The sequence below is a fragment of the Vidua macroura genome, chromosome 20, assembly GCF_024509145.1.
Source record: "Vidua macroura isolate BioBank_ID:100142 chromosome 20, ASM2450914v1, whole genome shotgun sequence".
Classification (NCBI taxonomy): domain Eukaryota; kingdom Metazoa; phylum Chordata; class Aves; order Passeriformes; family Viduidae; genus Vidua; species Vidua macroura.
Window position 1 is genome coordinate 1,166,160 of NC_071590.1, and position 17,790 is coordinate 1,183,949.

Genomic DNA, 17,790 nt, shown 5'->3' on the forward strand with positions numbered 1-17,790 from the left:
AAAGCTAAGAGGATCAGCCCAGGTACAGGAGAAAGAATAAGAAATTATTGTTACAGATCCAGGAGGTCAGATAAGCATGGCTTGGTGAACAGGGAAAATATGCCTGTAAAAGTAAAAATGTGTGAACTTTCAGCTGGGTGGGGATGAAAAAGGTGGCTACAGGGAGGGAAAAAAGAAAGATTTGAGTCAAATTCTGCAGAAGTTGACACCTCCTTTCCTCTGCCAAAATGGTCCCTCCTGGTTTGGGTCAGGAAGGAGTTTGGGAGCAGCAGAAGCAGATTGGATTTGGTGATTTCAGATTTAGAGGAATTGTTCACGTATTTTTTTTGTTTACCAGATCATTTTAGTTTGCATGGGAAGCTCTCCAGTGGGAAGAGTGGAGAGCTGAGCCCAGCCCTGGGCTGGGAACAACCAAGGCAGCAGGGTCTGGAGATTCCTGGATAAACCCCAATCCCAGCCCAGCTCCAGGCTCTGTCCATGCTCCCCTTCCCAGGTCTCCCAGGCACAGTCTGCGTCCCGTGGTTCTTGAACACGTGGAAATTGCAATTTGCAGTCCCAAGGCTCAGCTTTGGTGCAGCAGGGGGGCAGAAGCTGGGATGGGGTGCCTGGAGGCAGCTCCCTGCTCCTTTGGAAGGAAGGGCTTGAGCCAAGGCTTTTCCCTGCACTGGAGTCACCTCCCAGCTCCCAGCGTGTCTTGGGGTCTTTGCCCTGTGTCAAGCACTGATCCTCACCGAACGTGGAGAAACCCCAGTTTCCTGCCTGTTTTTCCCTGTGGGATAAGATGTGTGAGCTCTGCTCTGCCCTAGCGATGTTCGGGCATTTCCTGGGCTGGAGCTGGAGCAGCTCCTGAGCTCTGAGCGCTGAAGCTCCGGCCCTGCTCTCTGCTGTGTCCAGTCCCTGCCTGACGCTCGGGCACGGGTGCCCTCCTCCCTCCTGAGTGGCTGCACCCCGAGTGGCTCAGAGCTGCCCAGGGCCACCTCCTCCTCCCTGCAGGCACCGCTGGGCTCCGGTGGCCTCGCCCCTTCTGGGCAGATCTTCCGGGCTTTTATCGACTGCCAGGAAATGAGGTTCTCCCCAGCCCCCATCGTTTGTCAGGTTTGGGTTTTCTGTGCTGGATTAAAGCCACAGAGGGATTTGGGACTGAGTCAAGATGAACTTCGTGTTCTGCAGAGACCATCAGAGAGTGAGGAGATCATTTGTATGATCCATTAATGAATGCATCCCTGCATGGGCTGGAGGTGGCTGGGGGGCTTTGCCTCTCCTTTGCTTGATGTGAGCTGTGCTTGTGTGTCTCAAGAATATCTTGTCCACGCCTGTGTGTCCCAGCTACAGCCTCACCTTTAGCTATTGCCCAGCCCAAATCCCACCTGGAAACACCAGGGAGCATCCAAGGCACCATTCTGGGGTGGAGAGGAGTGCTCGTGGAACTGCCCTTCCACCCCACAGGAACAGAGCCACAGACGACCTTCCCAAATTCTGCCCAAGTGCCAAGGGCCTTCCCTCAGCCTGTTCCTCGAGTGAGAGGGCAGCTCAGGTATTCAGGATTAAATCCCACCATGGAAGTGCCTGCAAGCCCTGTTGGACATCTTGGAAGTGACTGGGTGACCTGCTAATGGAAGTGTTTTGGGACGAAGGGTACAATGATCCACTGTCTCCCTCCCCTCCTCTCTGCACTTCCCCAACCCTCTCTCATATCTGTGACCCTCTCCACCATCCTCTGCCTTTCCTGGAAAGAAAAATGAGATGTGAAAGGAAAGAGGCACTGGGGGAATGTGGGAATGCAGCTGTCTCAGCATCAGTCCAAGCTGTGGCGTGAGGGAGCCCTGAGCCCCAGCCAGCCCTGCCCAGTACCTGCTCCCAGCCCCTTCTCCAGAGGTGAAGTCTGGAGCAGCTGCTCATTTCCATTTAAGCTGTGGGGTTTGGGCTATTAATAAGCCTGGAAAATAACCACATGTTCCCTGAATTATGTAACAGATGTTAAATTCCCTGAGATGAAGAGGTGTCAGCCTGATGGAAGAAGTGATGTGAGGACCTTTCTTTTCACTTGGAGCTGGGTTTCTCTGCCTCTGAGCAGAACTGATTCTCAGAGAAAAGAAAGCGGTGTCACCCCCGGTTTGGACAAGCCCCACCTTTGCTCCGTGCCCGTGTTTGTGCTCCTCCTGCCTCTCCCCAGCAGCACATTTTATTGACAAGTGTCACCCGAGTGCCGCGGCGGGATGTGCCGGGATGAGCGCGGCTCCGTGAGTCACCACCGGCGCTGGCTCCTTCCATTGGCAGAGAGCGAGAAGGAGGAGAGGAACCCAGGGCCAGGAGCTCGCAGTGCCGGGCCAGCGAGGGGGCTGGGCGGAAAATGCCTTCCCAATTAACCCTTTCAGGGACACAGCGGCCACCGAGGTGCTGTGAGATAGGCTGGAGTGAGGACAGAGGAGGTGTCTTGGGGAGGGGGTTAAAAAGGGTCTCATTCAGTCTTCTCTTTGATAATTTTTATTTTAAGGGTTGTTGTTCCTGATCTTCCCCTCTCCCAGAATGAGCACTCCTGGGGAAAGGTCCTCAGCAGTTCAGGACAGTGTTTACCCACGGTGGAGCTCTTCCTAAAATCCCTGCCGGGGCACTTGGCATAAATATTGAGGCCACACCTCGAGGATGAGGCACCTCCAGTCCTGTGTCCTGTTCTGGGCTGCTCCAAGGAAGACCCTGAGGGGCTGGAGCATGTCCAGGGAAGGGAATGGAGCTGGGGAGGGGCTGGAGCCCCAGGAGCAGCTGAGGCAGCTGGAAAGGGGCTCAGCCTGGAGAAAAGGAGGCTCAGGGGGGACCTTGTGGCTCTGCACAGCTCCTGACAGGAGGGGACAGCCGGCGGGGGGTCGGGCTGTGCTGCCAGGGAACAGGGACAGGAGGAGAGGGAACGGCCTCAGGCTGGGCCAGGGGAGGCTCAGGGTGGACACCAGCAGGAATTTCCCCATGGAAAGGTTGGTCAGGCACTGGCAGAGGCTGCCCAGGTAGGTTTGGAGTGCCCATCCCTGGAGGTGCCCGAGGAAGGGCTGGAGGTGGCACTCAGCACTCTGGGCTGGGGACAAGGTGGGGATGGGGCACAGCTGGGACTTCATCCAGGAGATCTTTTCCAAGCTCAGTGATCCTGGAATTGGAAGATGGACGGGAGCTGTCAGCAGCTGCACAGAGCAGCTGAGCAGGGCCTTGGGAGAGCCGTGTCTGGGCAGGGATTGGAGACCCGGGCCCAGAGGTGCCACATTCTCTGTGGGTGGAGAAAACACAGCGAGACGGAAACCAGAGGCACGGGACGGCCACACTCCAGGAGGAGCTGCTCCCTCCCAGGGTGACTCTGCTCAGATTTAATTTCTGATCTGCTCCAGCATCTCCTGTTTCTCACCTGCTGGCAGGACAGCAGCAAGCCCCTGTTCCAGCACTGGGAACCCTCGGGAACACAGCTTAGGCACAGCCAGGGACCGGGACGGGTCCTGAGGATGGGGACAGGTCCTGTGCATGGGGACAGGTCCTGAGGATGGGGACAGGTCCTGAGGATGGGAACAGGTCCTGAGGATGGGAAGAGGTCCTGCTGCGGCTGTGGCCGTGGCCATGTTCTGCCACTGTCACCGTTAATGACGCTGCAGGGAAGGGCCCTCCTGGATTCCTCCCTCTTTTTTCACATCCTGCACCAGGCAGGGACAGAAATGAAGGAAGTGACTTCCTGCTAAGTGTGGAATTCAGCAGGATTTAGGATGTGCAGGGAATCTCCTGAGCACAGATAGCTCGCCTGGACAGGCTGTCACAAGGCTGGATCCCCCAGGCAAAGGGTTGATTGTTAGCCACTCGGCAGTAAAAAAGAAACGTGGGGAGCAGGGGACTGGATTTTGGGTGGTTTCCCCATTTCTGCCCATTTCCCCATTTCTGCCCAGTTCCCCTTCCCCTGTCCTTCAGGAGCAGTTGAGAGCTGTGCACTCGGTGTTATTCACTGCTCACCACTGATTAATGGGCTGCTAATGGCATTACTTATTTCATTATCCAATCTGCAAGATCAGCCATTATCTAGGGAAAATGAAAGTCCATTTCTTACTGGCATTAAGTGGTTGGCTGGCAGGGTAAAGTGCAAGGTTCACATTTAGGAAGAAGAGCAAGAAGAAAATTTCTTCTCGGGAAGAAAATTTGCAGTGAAAGTCATCTCCAAGTTTGTATTACCCAAAGAGTGGAGCTAAGATATCAGAGGAGACATTGCAAATCACAGAGATAAAAGAGGTAGCCCCAAACATAAGGACTGTATCAAGAAGATGCTCTCAGAGGCCTGGGATAACAGTGCTGGTAGTAGTAATAATAATAATAATAATAATAATAATAATAATAATAATAATAATAATAATAATAATAATAATAATACATCTTGGAGGGCTGGGTCAAAGCTCAGGTGCTTGAGGTGTTGTGCAATTGCAGGCAAAGAAATTATTGCTTTCAATTCACCTTCCACAAAACGGGAGAGCGAGGCCAGCTGGCGAGTGACAGATGGGCAGGGGACAGCAGGGAGGGGACAGCAGGGAGGGGACAGCAGGGAGGGGACAGCCGGGGCGCGGCCCGGGGCCCGGCAGGACCGCGGCTGGCCCGGAGCCGGTGTCAGGAAGGATAACGAGGGGCATGTGTGGGGCACCTGGGGGCACCGGGGCCAGCAATAAATAAATAGTCTGTCAGAGCACAGTGAGAGCCTGGCTGAAGGATCAGAGACTCATGGAATATCCTGAGTGGGGAGGATCTGCAAGGATCGTGAAGTGCAGCTCCTGGCCCTGCACGGGACAGCCTCTAAAGCACACCACGTGCCTGTGAGCATTGTTCAAACGCTCCCTGCCTCACGGGTGATGTCCCTAAAGGAATGGGGACGGGCCCAGCCAGGTCCGAGCCACAGGGGGCCCTGCCATGGCCACGCTGGCCCGTCCTGGCCGCACAGGGGAAGGAGAGCTGTGCCCACGAGGAGCCCTGGCACGGCCACGCTGGGCCGTGGGAGGGGAAGGGGAGCTGTGGCCGTGGGCTGGGAGTGGCCCCAGGGCCCTGTGGGAACGGCAGGAGCTCGGTGACACGGCACAGAGGGGTTGGTCGGGCTTGGAGGGTTTGTGTTTGACGACTGGAGAGGTGACACTCGCTGAGGGGACACCCTGGGGGTGGCACCTGGCAATGAAAGGCGCTCCTCTTGTCCCGGCGCATCCCGGGAGCGCGGGCTGGGGTCAGCCCTGCCCGGTGCCACCTCCTGGCACAGAGCTGGGGCCGCTGCAGGGACCCCGAGCGAGGCGCTCCGGGCTGGCCCCGGTGGCAGCGGGCTCCTGGCCGGGGGGGCTCATGGAAGCCCACGTGGATGTGTGGAGGAACCTTTCCAGCATGTGGCCAGCGCTTCCAAGGAACGCCCGTGGAAGCTGCGGGTGTGAGCTCCCCCAGCCCCGGGCTGCAGCTGCAGCCAGCCCTGTCCTTTCTGCTCCGTGCCAGCTCTGCCTTGGCAGCACACGAGCCGCGGCTGGTGCCCCGGAGGAGCGGGGCCGTGTCCCGCAGCGCAGCGTTCCCATGGCGCTGCGCATTCCCCGCAAGCCCCGCTTTTATAGGGAACCGAACATCTGTGCCAGATGTGGCCGCTCGGTGCCGGCGCTCCTGCCGCTGGCGTCCCGCTCCCCGGCATGAATTATTGAGAGCGGGGGTTTAAATAAATGATAAAGCCTCGCCGTGCGTGCGCTGAAGTTTGTGTCGCTCCTCGCCCCCAGAGTCGCACTCCGGGCTCGCCTGGCCCCATGATGAGCTCGCCCAGCGGCCGGGCCCCGCCGACTCGTCTGCCTGATGGGGCTGATCCAGGAGCCGGCAGAGGGGCAGCCCAAGCATGAAGGTGGCCGCGGGGATGAGTCTCCCGGCGAGAAGGAGGAGCCGCCGCAGCGGAGCAGGCAACCAGAGTTCCCCTCGTGGCAAGTGCTTTTCTCCTCTCCGGGCCCTTTCCGGCGCTGGCAGGGAGGGAGGGAGGGAGGGACGCTCTGCTCGCGGGGTGGGCGTGGGGACACGGCGGGTGCGGGGAATGTCGCGGCGGGGAGGATCCCTGGCTCTGACCCCGGAGCACAACCCCGGCCCAGGCGCTGCCGAGCGCGGACAAGCCCTGAGCATCTCCCGGCAGGGCAAAAGGACGCTGGGCTGGAGCCAAGGCTGGGTCCCAACCGAGCCAGCCCTTCCTTTCCTGCTGCCTCCGCCTGGGAAGTCCGAGTGGAATTTTGAAAGCCTGGTAGCCTTGGAAATTGATTTTTTTTATTATTACTTTTCTTTCTTCACCATTTTGAAAAATGGCTTGACTCACAGTTGCATGAGGCTGTGGGGACTCACAGCAGACCATCTGTTTCAGCTGTTAACAGTCATTAATTTTTTTGTAATTTTTGCTACTTTCAAAACACTTTGGGGAAAAAAAAATATGTTCTGGATGGCATTGGAGGAGTTCAAAGTCACTAACATCTTTTTCTCAGAGAAACAATGTGCCGTGAAAGCAGTTGTTCTAAAAGAAATACGTTTTTATTGGCTTTCTAAATGGGGAATTTGTCTCTTGTGGCCATGCAGGAGGACACGGTGTTTATCTCCTTTTCACCATGTATTTGGCTCATACCTGCACTGCAATCCACAGACTGAGCAGGGTTTTTCTGGGTTGAATCTATTGCAGAAAGGCTTTCATTTAAAAAAATACAGTGAGATTTTCTCTTAAGCCACTGCATTTCTGAGCCCAAGCACTCAGTGATTAACTCGGCCGGATTGTCTCCAGTCCTGCTCTGGCACTGGGAAACGCCTCCCTCCTGGGACAGGTGCTCCCAGCTGATGGCTCGGGGCAGTGGCTGGAGAGCTGGGGCATCTGGCATGGTAAATAAAGGCACAAACCCATCGTATTGTCACCGTCCCTCCCAGCCTGGGCACATCGTCCCTCCTGCCTCGTGTTCCCTGAGCCAGCTCCTCCAGGGGGGCAGTTCCTGAGCCCCCCAGGGAATGCAGCTCTCCTGTGCTTCAGGTGTGCTCCCCACCTGCTCCATCAGGGCCTTCAGCCAGAGCTTGGGCTGCCCCTCTGGGGTTCACCCAAAACCCCCCTGGAGGTTTCCCTGCGGTTCATGGAAAGTTTTAGATGCAATAAAAAACCATCCTTGAGCTTTGCATGGACAAAGGGAATGGTTTTAACTGCCAGAGGGCAGGGATGGATGGATGGATGGATGGATGGATGGATGGATGGATGGATGGATGGATGGATGGGATATTGGGAGGGAATTCTCCCCTGTAAGGCCCTGGCACAGGGTGCCCAGAGCAGCTGTGGCTGCCCCTGGATCCCTGGCAGTGCCCAAGGCCAGGTTGGACACTGGGGCTTGGAGCAGCCTGGGACAGTGGGAGGTGTCCCTGCCATGGCAGGGCTGGCACCGGGTGGGCTTTAAGGTCCCTCCCAACCCCACCCAACCCATTCTGGTATTCTCTGATTCCATGATTTAAGGAAATGGAAAGAGAAGGTGCGGTACCTTGGGAACACGAGGTGGAGAGGTGGGGGCAGCTCCTCCAGGGAAGTCCTTTGTGCCACCACGAGGCCGTGGGGTGGAAACAGCAGAGCAGAGAGCTCTGGCTTGTGGCTGAGCAGCTTTGGGTCCTGTGTCTGTGTCAGCAGGTAAAACACGGCCAGGAGCCTTCAGAGCTGCTCCGGGGCTGCTGCTGGGGAATGCAGAGCAGAAGGGCCCTGCCCTGCCGGTGACACCGGGCAGGGGACAGCCAGGGGCCGTGGAGCGCTTCCAGCCATCCATTAGCGCTGGGCTCTCAGTGCAATCACACGCGTGGCCTGGAAAGGCTCCCTGGAGCTGGCCAAGGAGCCCTGCCCGGGGCTGGCTGGGGGAGCAGGTCCTCGGCGCTGCCTCTGGGGCTGTGCTGAGGCTGAGCCTGGTTTGGGGCACCGAGGGACACGCGGGGACAGGGCGTGGCACAGGATGGCAAACCCCAAATAGCTCCGTGGGGCAAGGCGGAGTCCATAGGATGTGCCCTGAGAGCTCAGCTCAGGTCTGGATGATCCCATATTCCAGGGATGGACTGGAGCCACCTCCTGACCTTTTCCAGGGCATTCCTGGGTCTCTGCTCTCGTTCCTGAGCAGGGGCTGTGCTCCGAGTGCTGGAGGACAGCCAGGATGTGCTCGCCAGCAGAAGGTGCAGGAATTCACATCTGGAGCCTTGGAGACGTTTGGGGCCAGCATGGTTTTCATTTGAGGCCTTTCCGTTCTCCATTGACTTAATTAAATTAAAAAAAAAAAAAAAAAGAAAAAAAAAGAAAAAAAAAAAAAAGAAAAAAAAAGAAAAAAAAAGAAGCAGGCAGGATTGTTTTTTTTTTTTTTCCTTTTTTTTTTTTTCCTGGCTCAGAGTGCTACAGAGCCAATTTTCATTTTGAAATTTCCTTTCATTTTAAAGCTCCCCACAAGAATTTGGAGCTGCAAACCAAAATGAGGAGGTGTCAGACTTCACAAACCAACTCAACCCCAAACCTATTCATTAACTCAAAAAGCATCTTCTGTTTTGTCAATTTTCTGGGAAAAAAATTAACTTATTTTTTTTCAAATAAAAACATTGCTTAAAAAAAAAAACTGAATTAAGCAGAAATACTCCTCATGATTTGCTGCAGTGGAAGGAAATGGGGGGTTGTTCTTGGCTGAGGGCTGCTCTACCCCTTTGCCCTTCTGCTGCCAGCCTGTGCCATAGGACAGAGAATTTCTGGACCATGGACAGAGATTTGCAGGCGTGATAAGGATGATTTGAGATCCTGAGGCTCCCATTTATTCCTGATGCCCAAACATTTGTTGGTTTTCCTTGTATCCATCCTCCTCCTCCCTCCAGGAGCTCAGAGCTTGGCCACCCCGAGAGACCCTCCAGGGCACAGCCTGACAATCCCAGTGCCCCGAGGGAAGGGAAGGGAAGGGAAGGAGATCTCTCCCCAGCAGGAAATGCGCCCATTAACACCCCAGACACCAAAGCCTCAATGGAGCTCTTTCCTCAGAACCAGCTCAGATGCCTCTCCCTGATGGGAAGTCTAAAAATAAGCACATTCTCCACAAACAGCTTAAAGATGTTGAAAATGAAAAGCAACAAAGGCTGGAGAATGGATGAGTCACTAAATTACAGGGCTATCTTTCGAAGAGCAAAACAAACCCCACAGAGCCCTCCCAGCTCTGGCTGCTGAAATTCCTCCCTGGTTTGGGGCTGGGCTGGGGCTCTGCCCTTCGCAGGCCCTCAGCTGAGTCCCGTGGGCTCTGAAGGGTGAAACCTCACCCAGTTGTGCTCCACTCCGTGCCAGAGCTGCTCTGAGTGACGAGAGAAAAGCCAGCCTGCCCAGCAGCACAAACAGGAGGTGCTGTTCTCTTCCACGGGGGAATTGCTGGGAGTTTTTGGGATAATCCCCCCCCCCCCCCACGAGCTCCCAGGATGAGGAGCCTTCCTGCAAGGGCTGTAAGCAAGAATTCCCATCCACGGAGGGTTTGCTGGCCCCAAGAAGCCACAAGTGTTTGGAGTCTCAGCTGGGAGAAGATCTCTGTGGGTGTCACTGCATGTCTGTGCCTTTAGCTGGGTGAGATAACACAATGGAAGGTTTGGGATCTTCCCCTTCCCTCGAGGTCTCCGTTCAATGAGCTCCACCAGGGTGGACTCTGTTGCAAAGCTGCAGCTTTTTTAGCATTTGCAGATGAGCTTGAATCAAAATGCTGGCATTTGAGGCAGCAGGAAAGGGGCTGGCCTGGTGCCAAAGCTGTGCCTACATCTGATGTTTGCAGCCAGCCCCAGGCTCTGGGAGAGGCTGCAATGAGCCCATGGATCCCACAGATGCTGGGGCTGGGGTCCCGGTGTGCCAGCCCTGCTGCTGGGGTGTGGGGTGCCCTCCTCGGGGCCTGCAGGGTGTCCCTTCTGCCCAGGAGGAATCCCAGGGTGGATGGAAGGGACTTGAAAGGGATCCAGTGCCACCCCTACCATGGGGACACCTCCCACTGTCCCAGGGTGCTCCAAGCCCCATCCAACCTGGCCTTGGGCACTGCCAGGGCTGAGACAGCCCCAGCTGCTCTGTGCCAGGGCCTCACCACCCTCGCATCACCCCCAGCACCCTTGTCCATCCTCTTTGTGGCTGCAGCGGGGGACCAAGGCTGGCAGCCTGGCCCGTGTCCCCCGCCTGCTGCGGCACCACTGGCTCGCTCCCGGCCCAAAGAACCCTTGGATCCATAAATCCATAGCCTGAGCTGGCAGCTCCAATAAAAGCTCTGCCCAAGGATCATGAATCCTGGAGCAGAGCTCGCCCAGCAGTGATTTAATCTCAATATTCCATTCTGAAATGTGCTAATTAAACTCCAGGAGAAAGCATCCAGTGCAGAAACGAGGTGGAGGAAAAGGAAAAATAAAAGTTTCTCCTGGAATAATTAAGCACCATTAAAATATGAAAATTCAGGCTAGGGAGCAATTGTACTCCTTCCCCAAGTGTTTCATCAGAAATAATGGGGTGGAATTAAGCAATGCTGAAAATGTGGGCTGGGGGTTGGAAAACCTCTCCCACTCGAGAGCCATGAGGCTGGGAAAGGCTCCTGAGCCCTCCCCGGGGAGGGGACAGTGGGTGTTGCCCAGGACATTCCAAATTGGAGTGGGCAGAGCCCCCTCTGAGCACTGTGGGGAAGGAAGGATTGCAGACCTCCCCCCTCCAAGGACCTTCCCGATTCTCTGGGCTTTTCATTCCAGAGGGTCATCCCTAACGGAGCAAAGCTCTTTAATCCCATCAGGACTTTCTTCTCTGAAGGACCTCGAAGTTTGGCCCTCCAGGCCTCACATCTGGCTAAAAGGGATCTTTGAAAGCCACGCAGCTCTCCCGGAGCCATAGCCTGGCTTGCCCTGCCTCCCCTTGGACACCCAATTTATTGCTGCTGAGTCCACGCTGCCCTCACCCCTCACGGGGCTCCGGACCCCAAACCAAGACCCTGCCCTGCCCCGGTGGCTTTGCTGGGCAGCTCCCCACGAGCTCCCACGGAAGGAGCCTGCCTGGAGTGAACAGCTCAGTTCATTCATTCATCCCCCAGAGGGGAATTACAGCAGGTGCTGGTCACTCCTTGTGGGAGTGGCGGCCCCGCAGTGTCCCCAGGCAGTGACAACAGCCTGCCCTGCTGCCATCACTCGCTGTGTCACGTTAGGATTTTATCCACTCTGCTCCATCATTTCCAGGAGTGTATTCCAAACATCCCGGGGCTGATTCCCAAGGAAGCCCCATCCTTCTGGAGAGCTCCATCCCAGCTCCCCCCCCAGCCCCAGGAGAAGCTGAAAACCAGAGGGTTTGGAGTGATCAGCTCTGTACTGTAACAAAGAAAAAAGGGAAAAGAGCCATGGACTGCTCCTATTGATGTGGACACAATCTGGAGATATTCTGGATCCATTTGGGGATTAAGGAGGACTTGGTCCTTTCAGAATTTTTCATAATAAATATTTCGGCCTAATAGATTTTCCAGCTACTGCTTTCAGCCATGAAGGTTGGGACCTTTTTGGTTAATGCTTTCCAGAGCTGAAGGAGAGGAAATTACCTAAAGGCAGGGAATAACTCTCCCAAATGAGGATGTTTGCCCCCATTTACTCACATAGGCAGCCCAGATGGAGATGAGGGAGCTTGCAGGTGAAAGTTTTCTCATGGATCAATGGGAAAAAAAATAGGAATGAAAAGTAAAAGGATGAGATTCATCTGCATCTCATTCTGATGGTGCCATCACTCACCTTCGTCCGCTGGTGCTGAGGGCCTTGCTCCTGGAGCAGGGATTGTCTTCTCACCGAATGCCAATGACTTCATAAAAATGGTAAAACTCTGGTATGTAGCCCAGCCCTGATGGTTTATAATCCCTGAATCTCCGTGCAGGCAATGTCCAGGCAGTGAGAGAGGGGCAGTGGGATGCAAAAATCCCCCCCTGGGGCAGGACAGCTGAGCTGGAGCAAAATGAGTTGAATATTGGTGAAGATGGGGGTTATATGGGGTTTATCTGCACAGGGAGAAGAGACCCAAAATCCCTCTGCCCCCGGGTCCTGAGCTGCAGATCATGTTCCTTCTGATCCCAATAAATCCCAGTGTGGGGAACACAATGACCCACGAGGCTGAAGGGAAGGAGACAGGAAGGATTTTACATCAGAAAAGTACAAGGGAGACAAGATGTGAATTAAACACCTTTGAGCCCTAAAATCAACACTCTGCAGGCTTTGTTTGATGTGCACACGGCTGTGGGAGTGTTGCTGGAGATGACAGGTGTCTCTCCAGGCTGTTTTCCAGATCCAGTTGAGGCAGTTTGAGCTGTGTTGGGCTCCCATCAGAGCCTCTCCTGCAGTCAGCTGCTGTCACTGCACAACATCTCTGCTTGTTTTCAGCCCAAATTGGTTTCAGTCAAACTTCCCCTGCTGGAAGTGCCCTTGCCCAGCTGTCCCCAGGGGTCAGGGGCTGTGCTGGTGCCAGGCAGTGATCCAAGGACTGTGTGCCTCAGGAGCATCCAACAGGAACTGGGGAGCCAAGCGAGCTCCAGCGAGTGCTGGTACCATCTGAAGGTGACTGCAGCAGGAAAGGGGGGAGATTTGGCTGGGAGAAGGGCACTCCTGCTGGCACTTCCCCCTTCCCAGGGCAGAAACGCAGGCCCCTTGGATCGCTGATGTGGCCCTGCCAGCGGGGCCGGGAAGGCCGGGCCCTGGCTGCAGGGAGGAGCACAGTTTGTGCACACAGAGCACAGGACACACCTGCAGGTGTGGATTCTTCTCCTCCACTGCTGCTGGCCAAAAAGTCCAAGGCCATTCCGGCCAATATCAGCAATGGTGTGGCCAGCAGGATCAGGGCAGTGAGGGCAGCAATTGCCCCCTGTGTTGGCACTGCTGGGGGACCTCCAGTCCTGGGGGCAATTTTGGGCCTCTCACAAGACAGACCCTGAGGGGCTGGAGTGTGTCCAGGGCAGGGAATGGAGCTGGGGAGGGGCTGGAGCCCCAGGAGCAGCTGAGGCAGCTGGAAAGGGGCTCAGCCTGGAGAAAAGGAGGCTCAGGGGGGCCCTTCTGGCTCTGCACAGCTCCTGACAGGAGGGGACAGCCGGGGGGGTCGGGCTCTGCTGCCAGGGAACAGGGACAGGAGGAGAGGGAACGGCCTCAGGCTGGGCCAGGCGAGGTTTGAGTGGATATTGGGGAAATTCCTCCATGGAGAGGGTGGTCAGGAACTGCAAGGAGCTGCCCAGGGAGGTGGTGGAGTCCACGTCCCTAGAGGGAAGGACGTGGCACTTGGGGACAGGGGTCAGGGATGGGCTTGGCAGTGCCGGGGCAATGGCTGGACTTGAACCCTGGAGGTCTTTTCCAACCAACGATTCTGTGCTTCTAAAAAAGGAACGGGCGGCTTAACCCTGCTCCCTGCCAAAAGGAGACCTGGAGACGCGACTTTCCGAGGGGCTCGGCCCCACAGGAGCGGGTCCCTCCCGGCGCTGCATCTGTCGGGGCTCTGCCCTTCCCGGGGCTGGGCCGGCGGGGCCGGAGCCGCTCCCTGCGCGCAGCACCCGCGGCTGGGCCGGAGGATGGGGAGGAGGGGGCGGCACGGCGAGGAAGGGGTTAGCGGGGGCCGCGCCGCAGGGCTGGCGGCGGAGGGTGGTCCCTGGCCGGGCCGGGGGAGCGCGGCGCGGCGCGGCGGGGCTCGGGCTGCGCTCGGGGCTGCGGGGCCATGGGGCGCTGAGCCGGGGCTGCCGCGCCGCGCCGCTCTCCTCCTCCAGCATCGCCTCCTTTCACTCCAGTTCTTCGCTTCTTTGATTTGATTTCATCCCTTCGCTTGCTTTTTTTTTTTTTTTTTTTTTTAAATATATATATTTTTTTTCTCTCTCTCCGCCATCCCCACCGCACAGATCTCTGTGTGCCTCCTCCCTCCATCCTCCTCTGAATAACTCGTCTGGGAGCGATCTGGAGGGGCGGGGGGGGACAGTGGAGCCAAGCAAACCTGTGGCGGAGGAGCCGGCTGGTGGAGAGGTGAGTGAGGAGGTGGCGAAGGATGGGGAGCTCGGGCTGCCCCCCGGCCGGGCGGGGACGGAGGGGAGGGCTCGGAGGGAGCCGGCTGCGCGAAGGCAGCGCCGTCCCCTCCCCGGCTCGGGGGCACCGCGGCTCCACCGGGAACCTGTTGGGGCTTCAGCCAACGCTGCCAGCCGGCTCAGACGGGCCGGCAGCCGAGCGATCCCCGCGGGGGGACCTCTGGAGGCCGTGGGGTGCGCGGGGGGGGGGGGGGGGATGCTCGGGATGCTCATCCCCTCCCCTCGGTACCCGGATCCGCGGCCGTGCCCCTTTGCCGGCGGTGTGCGCCTGTGGGCGCTCCACACGCGTGTTTGTGGAGTTGCCATGGAGCGGCACAACAGCACTTTGGCTGCCCAGAAAACCTGTTTTATTCGTTTCCTGGCCCCCTGCTCGTCCGTAGCGGGTGATGTAATGAGAGCTCGGTGTCTATGCGGTGTCCTGCTCTCGAGGAGTCGGACACGGGTGGAGATCCCAGATCCCGGAGCAGAGGGAGCATCCGCCATCTGTTTGAATGGATGGGTCCTTATGAATCTGTCAAACACAACAAATGCACTTGACGGAGGAATTCGGCCCCGAACACCTCCTGATGCCGCTGTCGGCAACCAGAATGATCCCGAGCAGAGTCGCGCCCGACCCCCGCTGCGTGCTCGGAGCCGTGATGAGCCCGGCCCCGGCTGATTTCAGCTGATTCAGTCACCAGGTTCAACACCTGATTTGCAGCGCTCGTCTCCTGCTTCGCCCCTCGAGCAGCCCCAGGGCTGCAGCGGGGCGGGCTGAGCCCCCGGGCTGTGCCGGGTTCTGGCCGAGCCGTTCCGCGGTTCCTCAGCAGCTCCCCAGACCTTTCCCACCCACCAAGTTTTGCTGTTTTCCGTGGAGCAGCTGCCTCCCCCTTAGCGCCGTGCCGCGCTCGTCCGCGGGGCGCCTGGCGAGCTGTGTCCCCTCCCGGTGGCTTTGGAAGTCCTCGGGATACGGATGGGCTGCGCCGGGAGATGAGAGCGGGACGGGCGCCGCGGTGGGAGCGGCTCCCCGGGTTCTGGGTACCGGAGGAGAGGTGTGTGTGATCCTGGGTGCCTCCAAGGGCTCGCTGGACTACAGGAGGAGCTCCCCGCAGCCTGGGAAATGGAATTTGCCCGTTGCTGAGCTGTAGAATAGCTGCACAAGGCCGGCACTGGCACAGGACCGGAGCCCAGGGTGCTAGCTAGCATCACGTAGGCAGCTGCCACCGAAATGACACACTTGATTGAAGGCCAAAAGAACCCAATACGTAACTGCTGTGATTAAGCTCCATATGATGCCTCAGAGCAAGTAAAAACCCCTCCTTCATCTCATCTTGCTTGTAACGAGACAGCCGTTGCAGGGATCTCATTCGGGTCATGTTGTGGCTTTTGGGGGATTTTGGGGGGGTTGTTTTGGGTCGGTTTTTTTTTGCTTCTGGCTGTACACACCCATGACCTGCAGCAATCCGCACCCCCGCGATGCCCCCTGAGAGCCTGGGGCTGTAGGTGTGCTGCTAGCTGGGAATACAAATCCGAGCAGGTAAGAGCTCCCGATGCCGTGTCTTTAGCAGGGAATTTTCCAGCTGGCTTCCCGTGGGTCTCTGCACGCTCCCTTTCCCCCGGAATGCATGTGTGGGACTCTGTTCCCGGGAAGGGTTTGACGGGGAAGCTTCATCCTTTCAGTTTTGGGGAGTCTCGGTGGATGCTCGGCTGTTTGCTCCGAGGATGCGTTGGACCTGTAGCCAGATCCTCTCTGCACTGCACCTGTGGCTAAAGGCTCTGCCCGGAGGGGTCTGCACGGCTGGGGCAGAATTCCACCGGGGAGTGAGGGAGCGCAGCCGGGTCCTGCTCGGGGTGAGGCTCCCAGGGGGTGTCAGGGCTGCAGGGCTCTCCCCTGGGGAGGGTCTGTCCTGCAGGAGCTGCGTTTTGCTCCTCGATCCCTCGGGATGTGCAGAGCTCGCCTGGTTCTCACAGCGCCTTCCCTTAAGTTCCCGGTGGGGCAGGGGTTTGGTCCTGGGAACAGAGGGATTTCAGCAGGGAACAAAAGCGCTTCGGGAGCAGCTCTCTGCCATCGAGCCCCAGGGCAGACCTTGGCTTGCAAGGAGAAAAAACCCCAAACCGAAACACAGCAAAAGGCACAAAGGGTAATTTAACCCAAATCTCTTTCCTGCCGGCCTCAGCCGTACGGGGAACGGGGCTGAGCCTCCTTGTCCCCCCTCCCTGGCTCCATTTCCACGCAGGTTCTGTCCAATCACGGTGTGCCGGAGGGTTTCTGCTGATGCAGTCGATCCCTTCCATCCACGGCAGCTCTGTAACTATAGACGGGTTTAGAAACAGCATTTTGGGGGCTGCTTGTCCGGGCTTCCCTGCCCCAGCCCAGACACCTTTCAATGGCCGGTCCCGTGCGGCTCCCTCTGCCTCCCGCAGCGCTGCCCCTGTAAGTTCAAAGCAATGCAACTTTCTCGTCGTATTTCTTTTGAAATGTCCGAATTTCTAAGCAAAATCATGGCTTGACCCGTGCAATGATGGCGTCATGCATGTTTTGTCTTCCAAAGTTGTGGTAAACTGAGCAAAATGCGCATTGAGAAACTCCTTGGACTAGAAATACCCTCCACCATCATTTTAGATTTGTGCTCATAGAGCTTTTATTGATTTGGGATGAAATATGGCAGGCAATCTATGAGGAGATGCAAATTCAAACAGGCAGAGCCTTTTCAGAAAATGCTGGGAATGTCAGAAGGGTCTGAGAGCATTCATTGTAGCCAGGTGCCTTCCTGAGGTGAACTGAGAGGGTTTTTTAATGTTGTGTAAAAAGACCAAGTCAGTTTTATTCAGTTCATACAGTCCCCAGCTAATGATGTACTGGGAATTGATCATATGGAGGAGCTTTGCCAGGCTGGGGAGGCTTTAATTGTGTTTTTAACCTGTGAATGTGGTTAGTGTTAAGAGTGTGAGGCAGAAACTCAAATCCTGGGTATTATGCAATAGTTCTTGGGCTATCATGAAAAGAGGGCAATAGAAACAAACTGGTTTGTAGGTCTGCTTTTAATTAACTGCAGCCTCCTTTGATAAAAGCACTAACATGTGAAAATGGTTCTCAGAATAAAGACATTAAGCAGTGGTAATAAAAGCCACAGTCTGAATTTAGTCTGTTGAACCTGGAGTCCATGGGCAGGACCTGGAAGATGTAAAGAAATTCAATGGGTGGTTCTAAAAGTGCCCTCTCATTCCTTGAACTTAACATCACCTTGTGGAGGCTTGCTGGGCATCCTTGCATTTGCATTTTTACAGCAGGAGAAAAGCAAACCTGCAACATCTGTACTGAATCCTGTCCTCAGGTCTGTCCCTCAGACATCTGCACTGAATCCTGCAGTGTCCTCAGGTCTGTGTCTCACATCTGCTCTCCTGCCCTTGGGTCTGCCCTAGCTGAGGCTTCCAGGCTCCTTTTTGGACCTGGACCTTTCCTGGACCTCCCTTTCCCAGGCATTACCCAGTCATTTCACCTGGCTGGAGGAGCTGGGTCTGTGTTGTTCTGTGCCTGGAGCTACTCCCTGTCATGCTGGCATCTCTGCAGGTTTGGTGGCTGTCCCTGGAGTGGGGACACTGCCCAGTGGGGTGACAGGCCCAGTGAGTTCATCTCTGAACCCCAGCAGCGAGTGATGCCTGGTGGAGGAGCTGGTTTGGGGCTCTCTGGTCCATCCCTTTTCCTCACCCTCCTGTATTCCTGTGCCTTTGCCCGAAGTCCTTCCCTGCA

At 56.5% G+C, this 17,790-nt stretch overlaps 1 protein-coding gene across 2 annotated transcripts in view; it reads left to right on the top strand.

The window, feature by feature from the left end:
* Window positions 1-17,790, top strand: part of CALN1 (calneuron 1) — a 147,748-nt gene that overhangs the window by 12,987 nt on the left and 116,971 nt on the right. The window contains exon 2 of one of the 2 annotated variants that reach the window (XM_053995674.1): window positions 5,745-5,943. In XM_053995674.1, the coding sequence (XP_053851649.1) occupies window positions 5,818-5,943 (126 nt within the window). In that variant the 5' untranslated portion in view covers window positions 5,745-5,817. Of the gene's footprint in view, window positions 1-5,744; window positions 5,944-15,496; window positions 15,577-17,790 lie in introns of those variants that run through there. The other variant, XM_053995675.1, reaches the window with a different exon arrangement.